This window comes from Caretta caretta, chromosome 19 (genome assembly GCF_965140235.1).
Source record: "Caretta caretta isolate rCarCar2 chromosome 19, rCarCar1.hap1, whole genome shotgun sequence".
In the NCBI taxonomy this organism is placed as follows: domain Eukaryota; kingdom Metazoa; phylum Chordata; order Testudines; family Cheloniidae; genus Caretta; species Caretta caretta.
The window spans coordinates 11,959,077-11,983,679 of NC_134224.1; the positions used below are offsets into that span (position 1 = coordinate 11,959,077).

Sequence of the window (24,603 nt, forward strand, 5' to 3'; positions counted from 1 at the left end):
GATGGGTGGAGAAGCAAAGACAAGTGCACGGGAAACAGAGCTCCCAGCCGGGGGCCCAGCCCCATCCAGTGAGCCCTAAAGTCACCTCAAGACGGGATGAAGAGATAAAGTTTCTTGATGCCTTAAATGACTGCTTCTTGGAGCAGCTAGTCCTGGAACCCACAAGAGTAGAGGCCATTCTTGATTTAGTCCTAAATGGAGCCCAGGATCAGGTCCACGAGGTGTATATAGCTGGACCGCTTGGAATAGTGACCATAAAATAATTAAACTTAACATCCCTGTGGCAGGGAAAACACCACAGTAGCCCAACACTGTAGCATTTAATTTCAGAAAGGGAGACTACACAAAAATGAAAAGGTTAGTTAAACAGAAATTAAAAGGTACAGCACAAAAAGTAAAATCCCTGCAAGCTGCATGGAAACTTTTTAAAGACACCATAATAGAGGCTCAAGTTAAATGTACACCCCAAATTAAAAAACATAGTAAGAGAACCAAAAAAGAGCCACCGTGGCTGAACAACAAAGTAAAAGAAGCAGTGAGAGGCAAAAAGGCATCCTTTAAAAAGTGGAAGTTGAATCCTAGTGAGGAAAATAGAAAGGAGCATAAACTCTGGCAAAATGAAGGGTAAAAATATAATTAGGAAGGCCAAAAAAGCATTTGAAGAACAGCTAGCCAAAGACTCAAAAAGTAAGAGCAAAAAAATGTTTAAGTGCAGCAGAAGCAGGAAGCCTGCTAAACAACCAGTGGGGCCACTGGACGATCGAGATGCTAAAGGAGCACTCAAGGACGATAAGGCCATTGCAGAGAAACTAAATGAATTCCTGGCATTGGTCTTCACGGTTGAGGATGTGAGGGAGATTCCCAAACCTGAGCTATTCTTTTTAGGTGACAAATCTGAGGAACTGTCCCAAATTGAGGTGTCGTTAGAGGAGGTTTGGGAACAAATTGATAAACTCAACAGTAATAAGTCACCAGGAACAGATGGAATTCACCCAAGAGTTCTGAAGGAACTCAAATGTGAAACTGCAGAGCTCTGTAGTCTGTAACCTATCATTTAAATCAGCTTCTGTACCAAATGACTGGAGGATAGCTAACGTGATGCCAATTTTTAAAAAGGGCTTCAGAGGAGACCCCGGCAATTACAGGCCAGTAAGCCTGACTTCAGTACCAGGCAAACTGGTTGAAACTATAGTAAAGAACAAAATTGTCAAACATATAGATGAACAAAATTTGTTGGGGAAGAGTCAACATGGTTTTTGTAAAGGGAAATCATGCCTCGCCAATCTACTAGAATTCTTTGAGGGAAGTCAACAAACATGTGGACAAGGGGGATCCAGTGGATACAGTGTACTCAGATTTTCAGAAAGCCTTTGACGAGGTCCCTCACCAAAGGCTCTTAAGCAAAGAAAGCTGTCATGGGATAAGAGGGAAAGTCCTCTCATGGATTGGTAATTGGTTAAAAGATAGGAAACGAAGGGTAGGAATAAAATGGCCAGTTTTCAGAAAGGAGAGAGGTAAATAGTGGTGTCCCCCAGGGGTCTATACTGGGCCCAGTCCTATTCAGTATATTCATAAATGATCTGGAAAAAGGGGTAAACAGTGAGGTGGCAAAATTTGCACGATACAAAACTACTCAAGATAGTTAAGTCCCAGGCAGACTGCGAAGAGCTACAAAAGGATCTCACAAAATTGGGTGACTGGGCAACAAAATGGCAAATGAAATTCAGTGTTGATAATGCAAAGTAATGCACTTTGGAAAACAGAATCCCAACTATACATGTAAAATGATGGGGTCTAAATTAACTGTCACCACTCAAGAAGGAGATCTTGGAGTCACTTTGGATAGTTCTTTGTAAATATCCACTCAATGGACAGCAACAGTCAAAAAAGCGAACAGAATATTAGGAATCATTAAGAAAGGGAGAGATAATAGGACAGAAAATATCATATTGCCTCTATACAAATCCATGGTATGCCCACATCTGGAATACTGCATGCAGATGTGGTCACCCCATCTCAAAAAAGATATATTGGAATTGGAAAACATTCAGAAAAGGGCAACAAGAACTATTAGGGGTATGGAACAGCTGCCATATGAGGAGAGATTAATAAGACTGGGACTTTTCAGCTTGGAAAAGAGACAACTAAGGTGGGGATATGATAGAGGTCTATAAAACCATGACTGGTGTGGAGAAAGTAAATAAGGAAGTGTTAATTATTCCTTCTCATTACACAAGAACTAGGGGTCACCAAATGAAATTAATAGGCAGCAGGTTTAAAAGAAACAAAAGGAAGTATTTCTTCACACAACACAAAGTCAATCTGTGGAACTCCTTGCCAGAGGATGTTATGAAGGCCAAGACTATAACAGCGTTCAAAAAAGAACTAGAGAAATTCATGGAGGATAGGTCCATCAATGGCTATTGATGGGCAGGGATGGTGTCCCCAACCTCTGTTTGCCAGAAGCTGGGAATGGGCAACAAAGAATGGATCATTTGATGATTACCTGTTCATTCCCTCTGGGGCACCTGGCACTGGCCACTGTTGGAAGACAGGACACTGGGCTAGATGAACCGTTGGTCTGACCCAGTGTGGCCGTTCTGATGTTCTCCCTGCCAAGCAGCCACTTCTAGCCCGTCTGGGCACCTATGCTAAGGGGCAGCTGAGCCAAGGTTGGCTCCTCAGGTGGTGTCCCTAGCCCCACGGGACATGCTTAGAATTCAGTGGTCCTGGAGCTAAGGCACCAGGGTGAGACTCGGAGACCTGGGGTCAACACCCAGCCACTGATTTCCTGTGTGATCTTGGGGAAGTCACTGCATCTCTCTAGGCCTCAGTTTGCCCATCTGTAAAATGGGGATAGTTGCCCTTCCTGTCTATCTAGGCTCACACAACGGGATCTGGAGCTCAACTGGGGTCTCCGCTGTGGGCCAGGAGGATGTGTTTTCCCTGCACGCAGAGCCCTCCTCTGGCGCACTCACCTCATTGAAGTCCGGCACCTCCAGCTTGGTTTCTGGGGGGGCCTTGACCGCTATCACCGTCTGCTCCTGGAAGTTGCTGATGGAGCGGATGTCCTGGTAGGTGACATATGCTAATGTGGGGGGGTGGAATTAAGGAAATACCAGCCACAGACTGAATCTTCTCAGCCCACAAATGACAACAGAGTTGGTTCTCTGCAGATCTCATGTGCCGAACCCTCCCCAGCTCCTATCTTCCCCCAAAACCAGCTGGGTTCCCACCCCAGCCCACGAAGGTATCCTCCCTGCCAGGCACAGATTAAAAACCTCTTCTTCTGTCCTGAGAGGGACACAGGACTACCTGCCTCTCCCCACCACAAGGCCTTGGCCACCACACTTACCACTTCCACTCCCCCCAGGGCAGGCAGCAAGGCATTGTGGTATACGGAGCTGAACGCCCCTGCCAGAGTCCACAGGCTGGTGCCAGGCCATCATCCCATGGCTCCAAGAATGCCGCTGGCTCCCTGTTTGTTACTGAACCGACCCCAGAGCCCTGGGCCTGTGAGGCTTGGCATGCGGCCATCTCCACGTCTCCTCCATCCCCCGTCCCTCCCCCCATGGGCAGCACAGCTGGGAAAGGCCCTGGATAAGACAGCTGCTGGAGCTAAAGCTTTCTTGGCTGCAGAACCCAAGCCATGGGGCTCGCTGGCAGAGGAGAGGAGACAGAATCCAAGCCAAACTGTGCTCAGACAGGAAGGCAAGGCCCACCGGGAGCAGGCGCTTTCCCCAGACGGCTCAAACAGAGCCCACATGTTGACCAGTCAAAACTCAGCGGTGGTTTTATCAACAATGAGGCAGGAGTTCAGCCCAAGTCTCTTCCCCAGGTTGGGCTGCTCCCAGGCTCCTCCCTCCGGGCTACTCAGCCCTCACCCTAGATACTCCCTCAGACCCAATATCCCTCTGAAGGTCATTTTCAGACTGCGTTTGCTCGCGATTCAGAGACTCCCCCCCCACACACACACACCCCAACCCCCTTTCTCCATAACCCTTTGCCTCCCCATGAAGGATATCTCTGGTTAGTCTCGTCCTCTGTCAGGTGCTTCAGCTGGAGGGTGCAGTCCTGGATGCGCTCGTCCAAAGTTCTCTCGGTCTTGGCCAGCTCCGCCAGCTCTTGGCGCAGGGACTGATGCTTCACCGTCACAGAGGTGTCCTCGAAAATTCCTGTGCCCCTGGGAAGACAAGCAGAGCCGGTCACTGAGGATCAGTGGAAAGCAGCGCACTGCGGGGGAGGGAGGGGAGCGTCATCCACCTCAGCAGGGACAGCGCAAGGTCTCCTGTGAGGGAGCATGTCGCTTTCACAAGACGCGCAGCTCCGAGCGCTCTGCGAAGCAGCATCGTAAATACTTGCAGATAAACGGCTCTGTGAAAGGAAACAAGCAGAGCCTGAGATCGGCCGGAAAGCAGAGCCCCCAGAGCCAGGATTTTAAAACCGTTCAAAGACAGAGCCATGTTCAGGGGTTTGGGCCGCTCTCTGCAAACTGGATTCGGTGACAGCTGCCTCCAAGTGTGTTCATTCCATAGTAAATGAATCTGGCACATGTACCCCCCTCTCTGCCAGCGAGGCTGGGAACACAGGACTCTCCATTGGATCAGATCCCGTACTCCTGCCCGCTCACCACACGTCTCTGACAACAGCTAGCAGCTGACACAGCAGAGCATGGTGCAAGACTCAGACGGTGGACAATTACAGAGTGGCCTGCCATAGAAGAAGTGTCTCCTAACCCCAGGCAGTCAGTGCTTTGCTTATGCCGTGAAGCATCAGGGTTTGTAACAGCCGGGGGGCATTGGATCCTGCTTTTGAATCCTGCTGAGCTGTTGACCTCAGTGTGATCTTGTGGATCATGTAAAAGTATTCACTGTATTCTCCCTTATGGTAGTGTGTATGGGGAGAGAACAAGACCATTGTGCTTAATGTGGGATAAGAGTCCAAACTCTGCTCTGTCCTACTGCCTGATCCAGGCTAGGGTGGGAGCAGGGCTGACAAGCTATTTCAGGACTGTTCAGCCAGACAGCTTAAATGCCACATCACTGGAAGAGCTACGTTCTGGCCTCGCCTACGGTGCTGGGTTTAAATTCTGTTCTCATTGGGGCCCTTCCCATCCAGAATCACGGGCCAAACCATGTTAGAAACCAGCCTAGTTGGCATCATGTTTGACCCTGCATCCTCACTTGTGCTGGCTTGGGGACAAAGACCCAGATCTGTGCAACCCCCCAGAATAGACACAGGGAAGGTCACTCCTCCCCCCCCCCCCCCCAGACAAGACTCTGCACTTGAACAAACAAGGCCCTTTGGAGCGGACGGTCCCAGCATAACTGATACCAGCCCTGGAGCCCAGCTGGGAGCCCGGATCTCTGCCCGCACTGTCTCCTCCGCACAGAGCCCCTTACATCCACTGGATGTTGTTCTTGGATTTCTTCCGGATGAGCTGAATCCCTTCCAGCACGTTGGTGATGTCGTAGATCCGGCGCTTCTGCACCTCCAGCACCTCGGCCGCCCGGTTCAGGTCCAGCACCCCGTCCTCCGACTCGCTCAGCAGGTGGATGAACTTCTTGGTCAGCAGCCCCAGGGAGGTGTCATACCGTGTCTTCTCCCCGGGCGACTTGGGGGCTGTCGTGGGCGGGGAGAGAGGAGACGGGTCAGGTTGGCTGAGCCGGGGAGAGGAGCTGAGAAAAGTCACGATGCCGCCCAGAGAATGGGCCAGGCTGATTCAACAGCTGCGGGCTAGAAGCACGCAGGGCCCCACCCATCGGGGCTGCCGTGAGCGCAGCCTGCAATGGGTTTCAACAGCCTAGCGCAGAGGGAGGCTGGGTCCCTCCCCTTTAGCTCAAGCAGCAGAGACTCGTGCTTCCAGTGTTGAGGGACCTGGGTTGAAACCCCACAGCGGGCCCAAGCAGGGTCAGTTACAGGTGCTCCTATATTTATGGCAGCACTAAGCCGGGTGGAAGCAGATGCTCATGGATGCCTGTTCGCTCCAGGCCTGTCCTCCCCCACAGAAGGACGTCACAGACTGCTCCTAACTACAATAGGTGGTGGAACTGCTGCCTGAAGGCCACATGGCAGCCCCACCCCGACAGGGCTGGCTTCTCCCATCCCTGTATGGAATATCCCAGCGTCACTTTCATGGTGACAAATGTCTCCAGGACCCAGCTGCTCCGGACAGAAGAGCCGTGGGGCAAGGCAGGTCCTTTGCACGGGAGCCCCCCCACCCAGGCATACATCTCCCCTCCCTCACATCCCAGCTCAGCACCACTTACTCTTGGGGCTGGGGATTCGAGTGACTGTCCTGCTCTTCCCCTTGGGTGTCCGGAATTCCGGGATGCCCGGCTGGCCGGTCCCTTCCAGATCCAGCTTCCTTTTGGCCTGATGGGCAGGAGAGAGAATTGTGCAGTTACTTCAAGAGACTGACCACCAACAACAGCACCCACGATCCCAGTTTGCCCGCTGGAGACCCACGCGGCACCCACAACCATCTCATCAACCGCCCTTTGATCAAACTAGACCCTTCTGGCCTCGGCATCTAGGACTGTAAGCTCTCTGGGGCAGGGAGCCTTTGTACAGCTCCTAGCCCAACGAGGCCCTGATCTTGGCTGGCGCTACTGTAAGGCAAATAAACGAAATCATAACCAGAGCTTGGGCCCAGTCTACAGCAGGGGGTTGCATCAGCACAGCAGCACCGGGCGGGGGGGGGGGGGGGGGCCTCAAATCCCCAGGAAGCAGTTACCCCACCCGCTCAGATCCCTGCAGTTCCCTTCCCCCTCCCACCAGGAACTCCATCATGGCCCAGCTGCTCTGCAGAGGGCAAGATGAGCAACAGGGGCCTGATCCTGCCAGGTCCTTGGCACCGGTGGCAGGGAAACGGGGAGCTGGAGCTGCCTTTGAGGCCAAATCGGTAGGGACATTAAGCCGGCTGCCAGTGCAGAAGCCTGGAGGGGCACATGTACCTTGGAAGGAGATGGCCCAGCCTTGCTTCACCCCCAACCCCAGAGAGCGGGCTGATTAGAACAGACCCTTTCAACACAACAGGATCCAGCCCCAGGAACAGGAGTCCAGATTGTATATTAATGCTCTGCTGGCAACGCCAGCCCAGCCCCTGCCCTGGACCCCCTGCTTAACTCAACACACCCAGTTAGCAGCCTCCAGCCCTGCGGTGATGGCACCAGTAGGGGGAGCTGTGCCGAGCCAGCCACAAGCCCCCACCCCATGAACCAGGAGCTCACCACCGGGCAAAGCCTGGCGCTGTTTGGGGCCCTGGTGCAAACCCAGCACAGGTGGCCCCCTGGGAGCAGCCGCAGGGAGTTACCAGGGACGGCTGCTCCGCGGCCTATGGGGCATTCGCTGCTGGGTCACAGTCCCCCACGCTGACGCCCAGACGTCCGTGTCACCGAACCTCCATCATGACCGGGCCCCGCTGCTGGCAGACGCAGGGCGGCAGAGAACCGACGGAGCCCGGTCCCTAGCGCTCAAACCCCAGGGCAGGGCCGCGTGCATGGATCTGTGCCCAGAGGCCTTTCCCTGGGGCCAAGTGCGCCATCAGAGCCCCCAGCCACAGGAAAGCACTTGCGTGAGACGTGTCCGGTTACAACAGCAGATTCTGGGAACCAGCTGCAGCTCAGCCCTGGGTGGGGGCAGAGGGGCTCGGCAGGGGCATTGCCCCATCCCACGAGGAGCTTGGGGGCAGCCCTGGAAAAAGGCCGGCCCTGAGCCCTTTCCATTGCACAACAGAAGGGGCGAGTGACCCCGGCAGGTTGGGAAGGGGAAGCAGCACGTGGCAAGGCCGGGCGGCCGGCTCCCAGCAGCTGCCAGGTCGCTTCCTGCCCACTTCCCGAGCGGCACTGGAGGCTGGCCCAGGCGCTGCCTGCCATTCCCACAAGTGCTTCCCTTTTGGCACCGGCTCCTCCAGGCCGGGTTGCAGACCCTTGGAGCTGTATTACCGGGCATCGCACCAAGCCAGAAAGGAGGAAGATGAGGAGAGCTCCCTCCCCCTGATGCCCAGAGAGCAGCTGGCACAATCTGAACCCATGGAAGGCCAGGGCCGGGCTAGCACTTGCCAGGATACTGACACCATGCAATCAAGGCAGCAGATTGTGTTGGTGGGCAGGGCTCCTGCACTGCCAGCTGGCAAGGGGACGGGACGCTGTGATCCGCCATCCACACCTTCATCCCCTCCCGGCTGGTCCCTGCGACAATGCTACAACACACCCAGCATGCTAAAGCTAGAGAAAAAAGAACAGGAGGACTTGTGGCACCTTAGAGACTAACCAATTTGAACATAAGCTTTCATGAGCTACAGCTCACTTCATCGGACGCTTATGCTCAAATAAATTGGTTAGTCTCTAAGGCGCCACAAGTCCTCCTGTTCTTTTTGCGGATACAGACCAACGCGGCCGCTACTCTGAAACCTGAAGCTAGAGAGGTTGACAGGAGCACGTCACACTAGCCCTCCGGCAACTCCACCAGCTCCCCATTCATCGCCAGGAGCCCTGGTCCTTGGGACCCGGCTCTCAGAGACAACCTCACCATCTGTGAGCCTCTGAGCCCCCAGGCTAGCCGGGGCAACCCAACCGGGAGAGTCCCACTGTGTCTCTTGGGCCTTAGGGGAGGGCCACTTCCAACACCATGCTGTGAAATGCCTTGCCTGAGATCACCCCAACTCTGCTCAGTCATATCTGGAATCACACACCAGCTCTGCTCCCACCAGGAACGGCCACAGGGGAATGTAAGAAGCCACAGACAGACAACACCCTACCCCATCCTCTGCCCATCACCCCCCAAAACACACACTCCTCTCCATCTCTTAGCGATCACACACATCTGCAAAAGGTGAAATCCCAGCTTCGGGCTTTGAGCAAAGCTCTGCTGGGTTCTTTATTCTCTAGGAGCTATTTGCCTCCAGAGCAGCATCTTCCACACATGGTGCATCTTTTCCCCTCCCCCAAAACTCTACAGAGAGAAACAACTAGAGACGGACCAAGCGAGGAGTCCTTGGATCTGGATCGTGACTAGCCTTAGGCTCAGAGGAGGGTGTTGAAGCTGGGCTAGGGTTGGACCATGCTGACATCAGCTGTCAGCGAAAAGTCCCCGCCTCATCTGAGCTGGCACACAAGGCTCCGTTCAAGTTTTGGCTCGGTAACAAAAATATCCAGTGGCAAGTTCTGATCAGGGAATTGGTAGCCAAGCCCGGCCGGAAACACTGAAGGTTCAGCCCAGCTTAGATAGATGCCGAGGGAGAGGGAAGTGAAGCCGTGCCGGAGAGACAAGATCTGAGAAGTGACAGGAGAGGTCTGGGGAGGCTGCTCCAGGGGGCAGGAGCTGCAGAGGAGACGGCTCTTGAACCAGCAGGGGCAAGATGGTGCGACGGGCTCATGAAGGAGGCTGGTGCCAGACAAGGAGAGGAAACAGAGATGAGTAGAGGGAGTCACGGGCACATGAAGTCTGCTGGATCACGCCCACACTGGGGGAAGGTCCCCATTCCCAGACAGAGCAATTGGGTGGTTAACAGAACCCTACCACAGGAGCGTTGGAGCAGCCGATCAGAAAGCCATGGGAGGAGGGATCCCCCAGAATCAGAGCAAGCTGGCAGCAGTCCTCGCCCTGTGAATGCCCATCCCCTCTTTTCTGCACTGGCTGCTCTCAGGCCAGTCTCTCTCTAGTATCTGAGCGCCTTCTAGTCATGCACTAAGCACGTAACATCAGTCCCGGGTGGTTCACCCTCTCCCTGGGGAGAATTGCACGTGGAGGGGTCTTGCAGGGCTGTCTTTTTTTGTGGGGGGCGGGTGGAGCAGTTCTATGCCCACGCGGCTCTGCCATTAGAACAGAGACGGCAAATCAAAGAAATGGGTCCAGCCCTCGGCGTGGAGGCCCGGGACGCTCCTTCATTCCTGTGAGCGTTGCTTCCGCAGTCTCACCCTAACCCCACCCCCAGTCAAGCTCTACCCACAGAAGCCCCTGGCAGCCAAAGGGTTAAACCCAAGCACATGGGAAACACCTGCCAAAGTAGTAACCACAAACACATCTGCTGCGCCAGGCTGCCCCGCATTTAGGCCCAGAAACCAGAGACAGCAGTGGGGGAGGGTCTTCTTGGTTTCTCCCCCTCCCCTCTGCCCACAGGGCATCTGTTGGCAACAAATGAGTTAGCGAGGGCCAGCACCAGGTGGCTGTGACAGTGCATGGCTGGAGCGGCCAGACAGGGAGGGGCTCAGCAGCCAGCAGGGCCAGCCCCCCCCCCCCCCCCCCCCGTGCCCCAGGTGTGGGGAAGGAGGATTTTGGGAGCTGGTCCAGGGCTTACTCTTCACTAACAGCAGCGCACCCAAAGATGCCCCCTTAAAGGCCATCACCACTGCAGAGCTACCAATGCACTGATGGCATCACAGTCCCCACGCCCTGCCCCGGACGTTCGGCTGCACAGCACAGACCAGGCTTGGGAGTTTAGGATGCTGCTGTGCAGCTGGTTTCCAAGTTATATGGGGAGGGGCCCATGCCAGGGAGGTCAAGATGGTCTCAAGATCAAGATGTTTAAGAGCTAAATTGCCTACCTCCCTGTCTAGAGATACTCCCCTTGCGCTAAGGAGACTGGCTGGGACCCTGCCTCACCCCTATGCCCAAGAAAGGGAGAGCAAAGGTGGTTCTGTGGCCAGCCTGGATGACTGGGAAGGGGAGAGCACAGGGTACATTCAGATGGTAACTCCTCGCTCGTATCTTGCATGGCTCATCAACAGATCTCAAAGCACTTTACAAAGGAGGGCAGAATCGCTAGCACCATTTTACAGATGGGGAAACTGAGGCACGGGTCAGGAAATGTGACTTGCCCAAGGTCACCCAGCAGGCCAGTGGCAGAGCTGGAAATAGACCCAAGGACTCTCAAATCCCAGTCCAGGGTTCTAGACACTCGGCCACACTGCAAAGAGGCTCCCAGATGAGATGTGATGGGAGAAGGAGCTCAGAATCCACTTCTGCTCCCCAAGGCACTGTCCTAGCACCCCTTTGTCTTGGGCCAGGCCCATTCCTGGCTGTGTACCTGCATCCTCCCCAAACAAGGGCCACTGTGAAGCAACTGCTGAAGGCAGATATGACTCTGCGCTACAGCGGATGAAGAGAGCTCCTGAGAATGGAGGAGATTGGTCGCTCCCCTCGCACAAACGTGCCCCATCTAGGGCACGTGGACAAACAAATCCCTCTAGTGATATACCAGTGCTGCACCCTGGCCTCTAGAAAGATCTTGCAGGGATGGAGACTGGTTAAGACGTGGAAAGGAGACGCCCAGGGCAATCTCGCTGCTGCCGAAGTGGAATCAGAGATGCGGGGGCAGGGGAGTTGTTCCCATGGCAGTACTGTGCCTAACTAATGCCATTGGGGGCGCTGTATTGATGGAAGGGGGCCCACCCTCTGGCTGAGGAACTTGGTACCAGCAAAGATCCTTTGGCCAGGGAGCCCTGCCCAAATCCACACTCCAGGAACGATGTTTCTCCTCCTTAGCCCCCCTCCCTGCATTCTGCTGCCTGACCAGCCCTGTTACACGGCAGTCACATTCCACCCCAGAAGTGGCTGCATTTCACCACTGGGGGAAGCCCGCCCCAGTAGACACTGCAATGCACAGAGCATTTGGGGTCCGCCAGGTCCGAGGATGCAACTGAACTGGGAGATAAGAGCTGGGCTGGGAGCTATCGCCCAGCTCCTGAAAGGCTTTGAAAGGCAGGCGCTCCAGTCCGGGAAGAACAGGAGCAGATGCTTTCTCTGCTAGTGAGCAAGTTCCCAGGTCTCTGGGTCAAGTGTGCACCCCACCCTGCCATGCTGAGAGCGAGCATGCAGGGAACATAGCTTCTTTCCGAACAGCAGGGAACGGGACAGAGAGGAGGCGGATTTGCAGTCCCTGCTGGGGGCAGGCGGTCGGAGCAGGGTGGGGTTTACAGTGCCTCCCATTCGGCATGTGGGGCAGGGTCACACCCTCCCTGCCAACTCTTGTGTTGGGGTCGGAGGGCAACAGTCATCCCCTGCCATCCCCAGGCCAAGTGTGTGGTAACTGAGGGATGCTTGAGGGGCCCCAGGGTTGTGGAGATGGCGGGAAAGGACAAAGGGAAGCCCAAGGCAGATGATCTGCCAGCTGCTGGCCTGGCCCAGAGCTGGCACAGTCTCCCCGCCCCGGCAGGGGCTGGATTAGCCACACAACAGCTGGCCAACCCAGCTGCAGGGTAGAGCTCATACTCTTACACAGCCACGGCACACGGGGTGGGGAGCAGCGAGGCTGGGGCTCCGGGGCAGCAGCAACAGGGTGGACACTGGAAGAGTCAAAAAGACAAAAGCCCTGTAGGACTCCAGCCCCTGTCTGCCCCAGGACACTGCTTTTGCTCAGAAGCCTGGCTTCCAGGCCACGGGAATTTGGGAGGAGAAGGGGGATGGAGAGGATGCCTGGGGAAACTTCCTCAACCCACCCCTGTATTTCTGCTGACGGCATTTAATAATTATAATACCTGGCTCTTCTCTAGATCTCCAAGCACTTTACAAAAGGAGGGCAGCATCACTCTCCCCGATTTTACAGATGGGGAAAGTGAGGCACCGGTTGATGACATGACTTGCCCAAGGTCACCCAGCAGGCCAGTGGCAGAGCTGGGGAGAGAAGCCAGATACCACAAACCCCAGTTCAGTGCTCTAGGCCACACTGCTCTGAAGAGAAACCAGCGTAGGAAGCCTGCATCCTCCAACTCCTCTCAGCCTGGCTGCTCCTTGCCAGCTTCCCCTGCACCCCCACCTGCCTGTGGCTAAGCAGCGGGGGGGATCACTACAGGTCACAGAGCCCCACACAGCTGAGGGAGGGGAACGTCACAGCCTGGCAGGCAGCGGCTAGAAGGCTGCTGCAAGGATGGGACACAGGTGGATGGGAGCCTGCCGCACCTAGGCCCACCCACTGCAGCCCCGGCGCCTTTGCCCTTTATTTCTGGGGGTGCTTCGTCTCAACAGCACTGGGCTGGGCTCGCCAGGCCCGTCTGGGCAGCTCCGAGGCCTGCCCTCACCCCCCCACACCCTTGCACCACAGGGCGTGGGAACACTGCCACTGGGTTATCACAGAGTCCCACAGCACGAAAGCACACACCCTCCATGCACGCACCAGGGGAGGGAGAGCTGGCAGCGAGCCTGTGCATGAAGGGGAAGACCGGCTCGCCTCCTCCAATCCTCCCCCGCCGCTTCCTGGAACCCCCTGCATGCTGCAGCCTTCCACCCTGTCCCCCCCCCCCCCGCCTCGCCCCCACCAGTCCCGGGGGAGGGGGTCAGCAGAAAAGCCATCTTCAGTGGCCTTGTTCAGCATTTCTCCTCCAGGGGCAAAGCAGCAGCTGGGCTCATGGTGGAGGGGAGAGAGTTAGTTGCAAAGAAATGAAAGACAAGCCAAATCCACCTGCGCCAGAGGTAAGATGCGAGTTCAGATCCTCCCTCCCCAGGGAGCATCTAGAAGGGAGGGAGGCAGCCCACTCGGGAGGATTAGCCCTGCTAATCAGAACCGCCAGGAGCAGCACTGCCAGGCTCGCAGGGAAAGTCGGGGCATCCAGCCGTGACCCAAGAGGAAGGATCGTGGTAGCAGCAATAACTGACAGTAAATGACAACAACTGAGTGCTGGCGAAAGGCCCCAGTTGGACGAGGTCCCATCTGTTGCTAGCTGCACCTGTCTGTCTTCACAAGCTCACGAGGGTCTGGGGTTCGCTGCCCGGTCTCTGGTTTGGCCTGGGCTAGGCAGTTTGTTGCCCCCCTCCCCACTGGGTGCTGCTCCCAGAGGCTGGGCACAGCAGGGCTCTGCACGGACAAGGCAGCTCTGCCCATTGTGGGTGGGGCACAGCTGATGCTCTGGGTGTAGATCAGATTGGATGCCGGCCTGACAGGTACCGTGAACCTCCCTCCACGCTGGGACCAGATCCATAACTAGTGCCTCTGGCCCCCAGAAGGGTTTCCTCCCAGACTCCACTCCTGGGGCAGCAACGGACTAGCAGTCAGCTGCATGCAAAAGTGACTCGAACTCACTGCTCTGTCCTGGCCCCAGCTGCCAAGGATCCTGCCTTCATCTCTCGGCTCCAGCAGGGTGGGGAAGGGGGTTTAGGGTGCAGTGGAAGCTTGCCCAGAATTGTAGCCCAGGACTGCATCTGTGGCAGCCCCAGGTAAAGAGGATCAGCTGAGAAATCTGGGTTAGCATAGCATGGTAGGGATTTCCCATTCCCCAAGACGTTCACCCACACCCCGTGCTCATTCACCACAACTCTCCAGCAATCGCACACACTCTTCTGGCCCCACCCGTGAGTCACAGGCACATCCTGGAAGAGAAGCCAGAGCCTTTCCTGGAGCAGTGCCCGGGAGCCTGGCACCACCCACCCCAGCCATATTTAAAGTCCTCAAAGCAAAATCAGCTTTACGCTCTCCACCCCATCAAGGGGCAAAGCTTGGCTCAAGCCCAAGGGATGGAGCCCCAGTGGCCAGGGCTTAAAATTCTCCCTCCATGCAACACAGGGAAAAAAATTCCCAGCTGAACATTCAAACCCCTGCCCCCAAGGACACCCCCAGCCCCGTTGCACAGTCAGAAACCCAGTTCCATGCCACGCCGCAGAGCCTGGCTCCAGGGGCCAGGCAAGAAGGGGGTCCCCTGCCCAATCAAATTAACAAGATTAAAGGAGGCCAAGGCAGAGGGGTCTTTAGCCACAGCAGCTGTGCAGATGCCCCTTAGCCCAGGGAGGCTGGAAGAGAAGGAATAGAGCTCTGTGCTGGCTTTTCCCTTTATATAAGCTTAGTTTAGGCAAAGCCGGGGCTTTCCCTCCTGACCTTTGATCTTCACTTTGCAAAGAGAGGATCTGCAAAGCTAGATCAGACCACTGCTCTTCTGGTCTGGTCTCCCACCAGTGACAGATCCCGCAGAGCGGGACAGGACTGCCCCTCCGCCTGTTTGTGTCTTGCTGGATATTGAGTGAGGAGGAGGTATACCCTCCTGAGCCCTCCAGCCATCAGTTTACACCCAGAAGCATGAGACTGCATTATCCTTCTCTTGGGGCCTGTGCAGCTGTAGGATTCCTGCCTATTGGACATACCGACCACCCTAAATCCTGCTGCAATACTGATTTCAAGACCTCCTCCTGAAGCAGTAAGTTCCACAGGTCGGCCACATGCAGCGTGTAGTATCGCCTTGTATCTCAGGTGACATACAAGTTTGAGACACACTGGCCCGATACAGCCCTGCAGAATGGGTGGTACCAACCCACCCAGAGTCCCTGATGGGACCCTAATGGGTTCAGCCATAGAAGTAAAGCCAGTGGGGAGAGAACCTCCTTTCCGTACCTCCCGAATTCAGCGTATGGAGTCAGGGCCACGATATCACACACTGGCCAAGCAATACACACACTGGCCATACCCAGCAGCCGGGCAAACAGAAGCAGCTCTTTGCAATGCACTGAGCTCGGCAAAGCTAGTGAAGCTGGAGATGTGACTAGAGCACACACAAGGGGATCTCCATCTCCCACGCAACAGCCCATCTCCAGCACCTGGAGGATCTCCAGGCACGTTATGAACGCTACAGAATTAAGCATTTTAAAGATGGGAAAACCAAGGACTAGATAAAAAGAGATTTGCCCTAGGTCACAAAGCCAGGAATAATACCAGGAATCCCTAGACCACCTTTGATTAATTTGCAAGCCTTCCACATTGCCCCTTAGTAGCCCACTCTGTAACAAGACCCAGGAAGCAACCAGACCAACACTTCAGATAGGTAACTGAATACCTATGCCCGGACTACCTGCCTCATAGGTATTTACAGGTGTGGCACTTAACAGGTCATGTTCCAAACCCTTGGCCAATTGGAGAAAGCGCAATCAACCTTATAGGAGGAAATCCATAGGGCTGTGCTCCTACCCACCACCCCGCACACTCGCCACACCAATTGCACTTTGTACAAAGAAAAAAGTTGGTCAGCATTTCACGTTCAAATCCAAACAGCTTCTCCTATGGACTCTGCACTCCCAGTCTTCTGAATCAGTTGTCTCAAGAGCAGCCTGGGACAAGCTGCTAGATTCGGGGAGCCACAGAGAAGAGTCAAGATAAGAATTTTAATAGGCAGAAGGGAAGCTACACTGTAATTCCTTTGAGGTCACTTACAAAGAGTGTTCAATGCATCCAAACCTACAAGAATCCCATTATGATCATGCACAGGTCTGGAAGGACACATGAAACAAGGATTATGGTAAAAAAAAAAAAAAAAGCAGTGAAACAAACATGCAGAGAGGCTCGGATGCATTTGTTTAAAGAATACATCCTGACCTTCTTAAGAGTCTTTGTGCTGAAGAGGAATCGAGCTCAAAGGTTCCAGAGAGCACCACCCAGCCAGTTTGGCCATTCCATGCAACTGATCCCAAAAATTTCTGAATCTGCTTGCCTGCCTCCATCTTGGAGTTCAAAGGGAGATTGTTGCAAGAGGAGTCAGACACCACATGCTCTCATCAAACTCCTGTAAGGACGGCAGGTGCTACACATGGGTGACAGAGGCAGAGCGAGACTAAAGGAATGTCTACACTTCAAGCTGGGGGTGCGATTCCCAGCCCAAGGAGAAATACCTGGGCTGACTCTGATCAAGCAAGTGTGCTAGAAATGTAGTGTAGCAGCCGGAAGGGCTAGCGGCTTGGAGTATGGGCCTAGCGCCTTCGACAGGATCACACCCTGGGCAGCTAGCTGCTCGCACACTGTTCGCAGCACACAGGCTCCATCAGGGTTAGCATAAGCAGGTCTCCTGGAGCTGGGAACAGCACCCCCAGCTTGACATGTAGCCATACCTTGAGTGATATGCCCAGAGTGACACCGGGGCAGAGCAGGAGATTGAACCAAAGCCTCCAAACGTGCAGGCTAGACCCACAGCCACTGGAGAACCCTCCTCCTCTTGCTGCAGAGCTGCCACCAGGAGACAAAATCCAAGGAAAGAATCAATCATCAAAAGAATCAATCCTGAAGCACTTGCATGAGAGGAAAGTGATCAGGAACAGCCAGCATGGATTCACCAAGGGAAGGTCATGCCTGACTAATCTAATTGCCTTTTATGATGAGATTACTGGTTCTGTGGATGAAGGGAAAGCAGTGGATGTATTGTTTCTTGACTTTAGCAAAGCTTTTGACACGGTCTCCCACAGTATTCTTGTCAGCAAGTTAAGGAAGTATGGGCTGGATGAATGCACTATAAGTTGGGTAGAAAGCTGGCTAGATTGTCGGGCTCAACGGGTAGTGATCAATGGCTTCATGTCTAGTTGGCAGCCGGTATCAAGTGGAGTGCCCCAAGGGTCGGTCCTGGGGCCGGTTTTGCTCAATATCTTCATAAATGATCTGGAGGATGGTGTGGATTGCACTCTCAGCAAATTTGCGGATACTAAACTGGGAGGAGTGGTAGATACGCTGGAGGGGAGGGATAGGATACAGAAGGACCTAGACAAATTGGAGGATTGGGCCAAAAGAAATCTGATGAGGTTCAATAAGGATAAGTGCAGGGTCCTGCACTTAGGATGGAAGAATCCAATGCACCGCTACAGACTAGGGACCGAATGGCTAGGCAGCAGTTCTGCGGAAAAGGACCTAGGGGTGACAGTGGACGAGAAGCTGGATATGAGTCAGCAGTGTGCCCTTGTTGCCAAGAAGGCCAATGGCATTTTGGGATGTATAAGTAAGGGCATAGCGAGCAGATCGAGGGACGTGATCGTTTCCCTCTATTCGACATTGGTGAGGCCTCATCTGGAGTACTGTGTCCAGTTTTGGGCCCCACACTACAAGAAGGATGTGGATAAATTGGAGAGAGTCCAGCGAAGGGCAACAAAAATGATTAGGGGTCTAGAACACATGACTTATGAGGAGAGGCTGAGGGAGCTGGGATTGTTTAGCCTGCAGAAGAGAAGAATGAGGGGGGATTTGATAGCTGCTTTCAACTACCTGAAAGGGGGTTCCAAAGAGGATGGCTCTAGACTGTTCTCAATGGTAGCAGATGACAGAACGAGGAGTAATGGTGTCAAGTTGCAGTGGGGGAGGTTTAGATTGGATATTAGGAAAAACTTTTTCACTAAGAGGGTAGTGAAACACTGGAATGCGTTACCTAGGGAGGTGGTAGAATCTCCTTCCTTAGAGGTTTTTAAGGTCGGGCTTGACAAAGCCCTGGCTGGGATGATTTAACTGGGAATTGGTCCTGCTTCGAGCAGGGGGTTGGACTAGATGACCTTCAGGGGTCCCTTCCAACCCTGATATTCTATGATTCTAAGGGCTGGCTGCCCTGCATGGCACCCTCGGGTTTGGCCGGAAACAGGATGTGGGAGACTTATTCAGGATTTCCCCAGGGCCTGGAGCAAGGTAGAGGGGACTAGAACCTGGTCTTGCGAAAGGGGATGTTTTAGCCAGGACCCCGGCAGCTGCACCCCATGTGACAGCAGGATGGAGCGTGCAGGCATCACACGCACAAGGATGGGGCCCATGGAACTGACAAGGCTGCAAGGAATGAGAAGGCAGGCGAGGGGATTCTGCGCGGACTGGCCAGGCAGCCTGATGCCCCGGAGGCCAATGGCCCTTTTGGAAACACTCATGGGTCAGTGTGAGGGAGAAAGCCCATGAAGGCCTTTTCTCCTCCTCCTCCTGCTTCTACAGCCAGGAGACACCCCCTTCCCCAGGCCGGGTGGGGGTTGAGGGATGGGACTGCAGATGGAGCTACCCAGTCCAAGAAGCCACCTTGCCGGCAGCCCTGTCCTAGCCTTTGCCCAAGTGGCTGCACAGCAAGGCAGTGACCCCAAGGAAGGGGGGAGTTAAAGCATGGAAAAAACATCAGATGGGGAAAGCAAGAGACCTTTGGGAACAGTGGGGCCCCACCAAGGGGAGGGATAAATGCACAAGGGATGCAGAGCATCAAACCCTCCTGATCTGCTTAGATTTCCATACGGATTGTCCACCCACCAGTTCATTGCCTGGTGTTTCTCCCCTAAAATGGAGGTATTAGCCATTAGAAAGCCAGCACCTTCCACCATGCCAAACAATAGACAGCCTCCTAAGGAGTCCATCTACAGCACCAAGGTGTGCAGGGCAGGGGGTGGGGAGAGGGCATGACAGCTGATTTAGGGCTTTAGCACAAACAGTCTTACTGAGACCATTCCAGGGCCCAATCTCTCTCTTTTACAACACTGTGACTTCACTGCAAGGCAGCTATATCGCTCATTAGCCAGGGGCATCAAGTGATGTTTCGATGGGCTCCAAGCATGCTTTGATTAACAAGGGGCAGTGTAGTCCAGTGGTCAGAGCAGCCAGTCAGCCTTCAGGGGTCGCTTCCCACTTCTGCCACCGACTCACAATGTGACCTAGGCCAAGTCACTTACTTTCTCTGTACCCTGGCTCCTGCCCATCTGTCACAGAGGGACAACAGCCCAGGGCTTACATGACTATTGTGTGTCTTCATCACTAGGAGTTGGTAAAGAGCTTTAAAATCCTCAGGTGTCCGGGGGGGCGGGGAAAGAGGGGCGTTTCTGAAAGGAAAATTTGTTCTTTAGGCCACTGCCCTGCACGCACTTTGGTGCGGGTAGACCCTGCACGGATCCCAGTTGACCCACACATAGGTTGCAGGATCAGGCCCATAGCGGGTGGCTGTAAAACCACCTCTGCAAAGGCTATGGTCTGCCTTCAGCCTGGGGAAGGGTTTTAGCAGCATGGGTTTCTCTCACGGCACACAACAGCCCTCGAAGCTACACGAGGCATTGGGGGGGGGATACATTTCATGTTAAGCTCTGTGTTTAGAATATAAATGCAGCCAGACACACGCAGCGAAAACGACGAGACAGGTGCCACCAGAGCCCGATGCAGCCTGCCGGCACGGGGGCTGTGGGGGCTGTGCAGAGAGTGGACCCTGAGCCAGATCAGCACCCACTGCCCCAGAAGAGCAGGAACATTATGGATCAAGCGGAGAAAGGGAAACCAAGAGACACGCTCGCAGGCTGCCCTCAGAGAGGAGCGTGACGGAGCCCACGCCTGTCAGGAGGCATCACCAGCTCTGGGGGAGAACACAGACAGGCAGGGAGAGAGGGAATCGCTCCCAGGCCTGCCTCAGGAGCAGCAGTTACACGCCAGCCCTCTCTGCCAATTAGCAGGGCTGGCAGAGGCCTTCAACAGACACTCGGCAGGGGCCTACAGAAGGGGAGGTAAAGCTGGTTAAAACTGCCTGCCCGACCCAGCGTCTGAGCTCCACTTTCACAGAGCCAGAGCCTGGGGAGCACAGCTCCCAGAGGAAGTGAATGATAAGCCAGCAGGGCCAGAGGGCCTGGATCCCACAGCCACTCAACGCCCTTGACTCATCCCAGGTTAGCCAGGGCCAAAGACACTCAGCGCCTCTAGGATTGGGCCCTGAGCAATGACTGCTCTTCCTCCGGAGCTTTCCCTACTTCTGGTTTACAGTGCAATCCACACATCCCTGTGATGGCAGGGCTGTCATATATAGCTCCATTCATCATCGGGGGCACGAGCACTTTAAATTCCTACAGGCCATACTGCATTAGACCAGTGGTCCATAGTCCAATATTCTGACTGACAGAGGACAATGTCACATGCTTCAAAAAAGTAAACCGTAACCCCTTTCCTCTCCCATGATGGAGAGGAAACACGATTCTCTAGGCCTTATTTATACATCCCCATGTGACTCCTGGAGGCAATGTGATCAAGTAAGGACTGGAATCAGGATGCCTGGGTTTTATTCCTAGCTTTGCTGACTGTGCAACTTCAAACAAGTCACATCACCTATCTGTGCCTCAGTTTCTCCCTCTGTGAAATAGGAATAATAATATTTCTACACACACTCTTACGACGCGCTTTAAGATCTATAGATGACGAACACTAGTTACTAAGGTTGGATTTGCCCTTTAGACGGATTTTGACCCTTGCACAGCAGCGTGGTAGCAGGGCACCAGCAAACTCAGCCGTTCCTCCCTCCACGGGTCTTTCTTGTCCAACTAACATCCAAATCCTTGCAGTCCCTCTCGTACAGATTTCCTAAGCTGTAATATTTCAGGGCATCCCTGCTATTCATATGGAATCCTATTCAAATTCAGTCTCCCCACACACGCGTACACACAAAAGAAAGTTACACCCCGCTATGGACTTCACCCCACTACGGACTTCACCCCACTACAACCCTAGGCTCGGATCTTATCACCGCAGAGCCCTGTTCAACTCAGCTGCGTTCTGTACAGGGCTCCACCCGCCAGCCACAGAGCGAGGGCCCTACCCTGAGCGAGCTAACTTCCACTGAAGTCAATGGAAAGACACTCACTTGTGCCAGGGCTGATTTGGGGTCAGAGCCTAGGGAACAGATGGCAAAAGGCACTCTGCAGGAAACTGTGTGAGGTACGATTCATTTCCTTAATGCAAGAGATTTTCTATGGCCTTAAATGTCAGGGCTGGAGTTTCTGATGGGCCGTAATAGCTACTTGCAAGAACCGAAAAGAGGAAGAGGACAGCAGCTTTTTGTGGGGTAAACTGGAGTTGAAGGGAAGTTGAGAAATACATGAGCCACCGTGCTGGGACTTATGGTCTAGTACCAAGCCATTAACATTTTGCATATTAAAGAAATCCCAACCCCTCAATACACTAGCTAGTGTTTGGTTTTAATAATGTCACCCATCACAGTAGCAACAGAGCACCTCGCCAGGAAGAGATTATTGGATCACACATTTCGCCTGGGTTCATACTCTGCTACATACAAGTGACACCAGACCCAACACACAGAGGGTTTGAAAAGGGCAGACAGACAGGGGGAAAGCACAAGGGTGCACAGGGGTCAGACACTTTACCGGCAGCCTTCCTGCAGAGGCAGATCGGATGGTTCTGATTTCAGGTCCATGAGGGGTAGCGTAGAGACAACTGCCCCTGGGTGCAGGGGCAGTAGCCACACTCTGAGGGTACAGCTGTGTGAAGTAGCTGGCCGGGATGGAGTGCATCTGAGGGCTGCTGAGGCTGGAAGTCACCAAGTCTGCAGAGCTCATCACAGGCATGACTTTCTTTTGCTGCTGCTGCTGGGGGGGGAGAGAGGCAAGGGAACAGCCCCCCCTTTCTGGGGCTGAAGACACTCCCTTGACTCTCAGCATTGCAAAGTCCTTTCCGAGAAGCCCAGCTGGCAGGGAAGGGAGGGCAGAAATGTTGCACTTGCACAGCTTTAAGGGGGGTGCTTAAAAACCAAGCTGCAGCTGAGACATGGAGGATAGACAGAGCGGTCGGAGGCTGCTCCTAGCATTGCCCAGCCATTTAACACAGGGCATAGCATGCAGGATCAGTGAATGGCCCCCACTTTCCAGTCTGAGGCTATCTCCAAAAAAAAAAAATAATAATAATAATAATAATAAAGCTGGAATTTTTGCTAAAATGCATTTGGGGGAAGGGAGGGGAAATCACTAAACCAGCCCCAGAATAAAAATGACTGTTTCCTTTCTCTCTCCTCATTCAGACAGAAAGCTCGAACCCCCTCCTTTCTTCGTGGAAGATCCTTTACCCGGCCGGCCAGAATTTGCAGCCGGCTGTTTTATAAAAACACAGACAATTAAAAGTTACTGTCTGTCCTAAGGGGACCGGGGCTTTGCAGGGCTCAGATGCCAGGTCACTGACCCGAGCCTCAGCTTGCAGGAGCTGGGTAACGTGCAGGTTATTGCAGGGGCTGGTGACTTTCCGCTCCCAGAGAGCGCATCGACCCCCACCCGAGCGTGTTGCATTTAAAAAAATAATAATAATAATCATAAAATCACCCCCCTAAATCTCTGCTTTGGCGGCCCCTTCGCCCGAGGCCCCCAGCGCGGGGGGGCTGAGCAGCATCAAGCCAGGGGGAGCTGCGCCCCCAGCCCGGGCCCTGGATCCGGCCGAGGCCCCGCCACTGTCTCTCATGGAGCGGCTCCCCCTTGCAAAGCTGGCGGCCGCGGCTCGGCTCCCTCCCGGCGGGGCTGCAGCGGGCCGGGGCCGGGATGGGGCCGGATTGCAGCGGGGGCGATGGCTGCGGAGCGGCCCCGCTTCTCTCCCCGTCTCCCGCGGCTCTCGGCGCCGCTCGCTGGTTTCTTTCTTGTCTCTCTTTTTTTTTTTTTTTTTTTTTTTAAGCGCCAAACGACGTGCCGCGAAATTCGGATCTCCCGCGGCAAAGGCCGCGCCCTGATTGGTCGCTGCAACCCGGCCGGGGCCCCGCCCACCGGATTCGATACTTTATGCGGAGCGGGAGGCGGCTGCTCTTAAAGGGGCAGCGCTCAGCGCGCGCCCTCCTCCCGGGGGCTGGCACCGCCCCGGGCTCTCCCCCTCCCCGCGCGCCGAGTGGGCGTGGCGGTGGCGGGAAGGGGCGTGTCCATGCAAGCAGAGCTAGGGGCCGTCTGCAGACCCCCCCAAGAGTTAAAGTGACCTGGGCTGGACCAGCTGTCACAGCTGTGGCTGGGGGGAACCTAGCGGGGGGGCTCTTATGCAAAGGTTGCTCCGCCCATGCACCCCGCTGGGACTTGCTGTTGTTGCAAACAAAGCCCTGAGGCAGTCAGCCGGAGAAAGCAACCGATAGCTGGGTTTCATAATGGCCGGCTGCAGGGCCAACAGGACTGGGATCCCACTGGCAAATGCCAGAGTGCTGGAACAATGTATAGGGTGCGGGTGCTGAGAGCCATTGAACCAAACTGTACACCCTGGATAGGATGGAAACCACATCATGCCAGGGGGGTGCAGCACCCTTAGTTCCAGCCCCTATGGGCAAATGTGCCCTTTCAAGACTCTTTGGGGTAGGGATTGTCTTGCTTGTACAGCACCTAGCACGATGGCACCCTGTTCCTGATCTCAGGAAACTATTGCAATGCAAATCGACAGAGGCCGCTCTAGTGATAGGCATGCTATGTAGCTGCCTAGGTTGGCCAATTTCTGGGCGGCTGTCTAGGGTACCCAAACCAAATTTTGAGCGGCAGTGAGTGCAACCCCCTGCACCAGGTCACAATGTTACTGGCTCAAAATTTGGCCCGGCCAACCCTTCATGACAGAGGGGCAGCCGGGCCAAAGCTGAGTGAGTCGGGGACAGCCCACTGAAAAGTTGCCTAGAGCAGCAGAGTGTGTTGAGTAGCCTCTGCAAATAGGAACTAATAATCAGTTGCATGCCACGGTGAGCTCATATGTCTCAAGAACATAAAGCAGAAACCCTAGAGAGCAGATTAATGTGGCCTTATGTGGTAAGGAAGGCAACTGGGTTTGACCCGAACACCTATTCATTGTTATTCTGGGATGAATATGCTGCCCAGCCCTACCCTTTGCAGTCGTATATGTGGGGAGGGGTTGTGGGCAGAGCCATCCCGGGGGTTAGGGCGAATCGGGGCGAGTGCTCCAGGCCCCACGCTTTGGGGGCCCCCGTAGGCCTGTGCGATTGGCCAGCGCGGTCGGCTCCAGAAGAGACGAATCCGTCACTTCCACCCCAGGCCCTGCACTCCCCGAGGGATTGCCCTGGTTGCGGGCTAGTTTAAATTAGTGGTTCTCAATCTTTTCCATTGTGACGGTGCCCCCCATAAGGCTTTATGGAAATATGTTTATGAATATATATGACATAACTGGAATATGTTCTATGATACTTTCACGGA

At 54.5% G+C, this 24,603-nt stretch overlaps 1 protein-coding gene across 1 annotated transcript in view; it reads right to left on the reverse strand.

Annotated features, from left to right (window-relative positions):
- Positions 1 to 23,164, reverse strand: part of E2F2 (E2F transcription factor 2) — a 29,597-nt gene extending 6,433 nt beyond the window's left edge. Inside the window, exons 1-5 of the mRNA XM_048826009.2 lie at positions 21,820 to 23,164; positions 6,270 to 6,375; positions 5,403 to 5,622; positions 4,023 to 4,183; positions 2,979 to 3,091 (exon numbers count right to left, since the gene is read on the reverse strand). Of these exons, the coding sequence (XP_048681966.1) occupies positions 2,979 to 3,091; positions 4,023 to 4,183; positions 5,403 to 5,622; positions 6,270 to 6,375; positions 21,820 to 22,113 (894 nt within the window). The 5' untranslated portion in view covers positions 22,114 to 23,164. The remainder of the gene's footprint in view (positions 1 to 2,978; positions 3,092 to 4,022; positions 4,184 to 5,402; positions 5,623 to 6,269; positions 6,376 to 21,819) is intronic.
- Between the last annotated feature and the right edge of the window lie 1,439 nt (positions 23,165 to 24,603).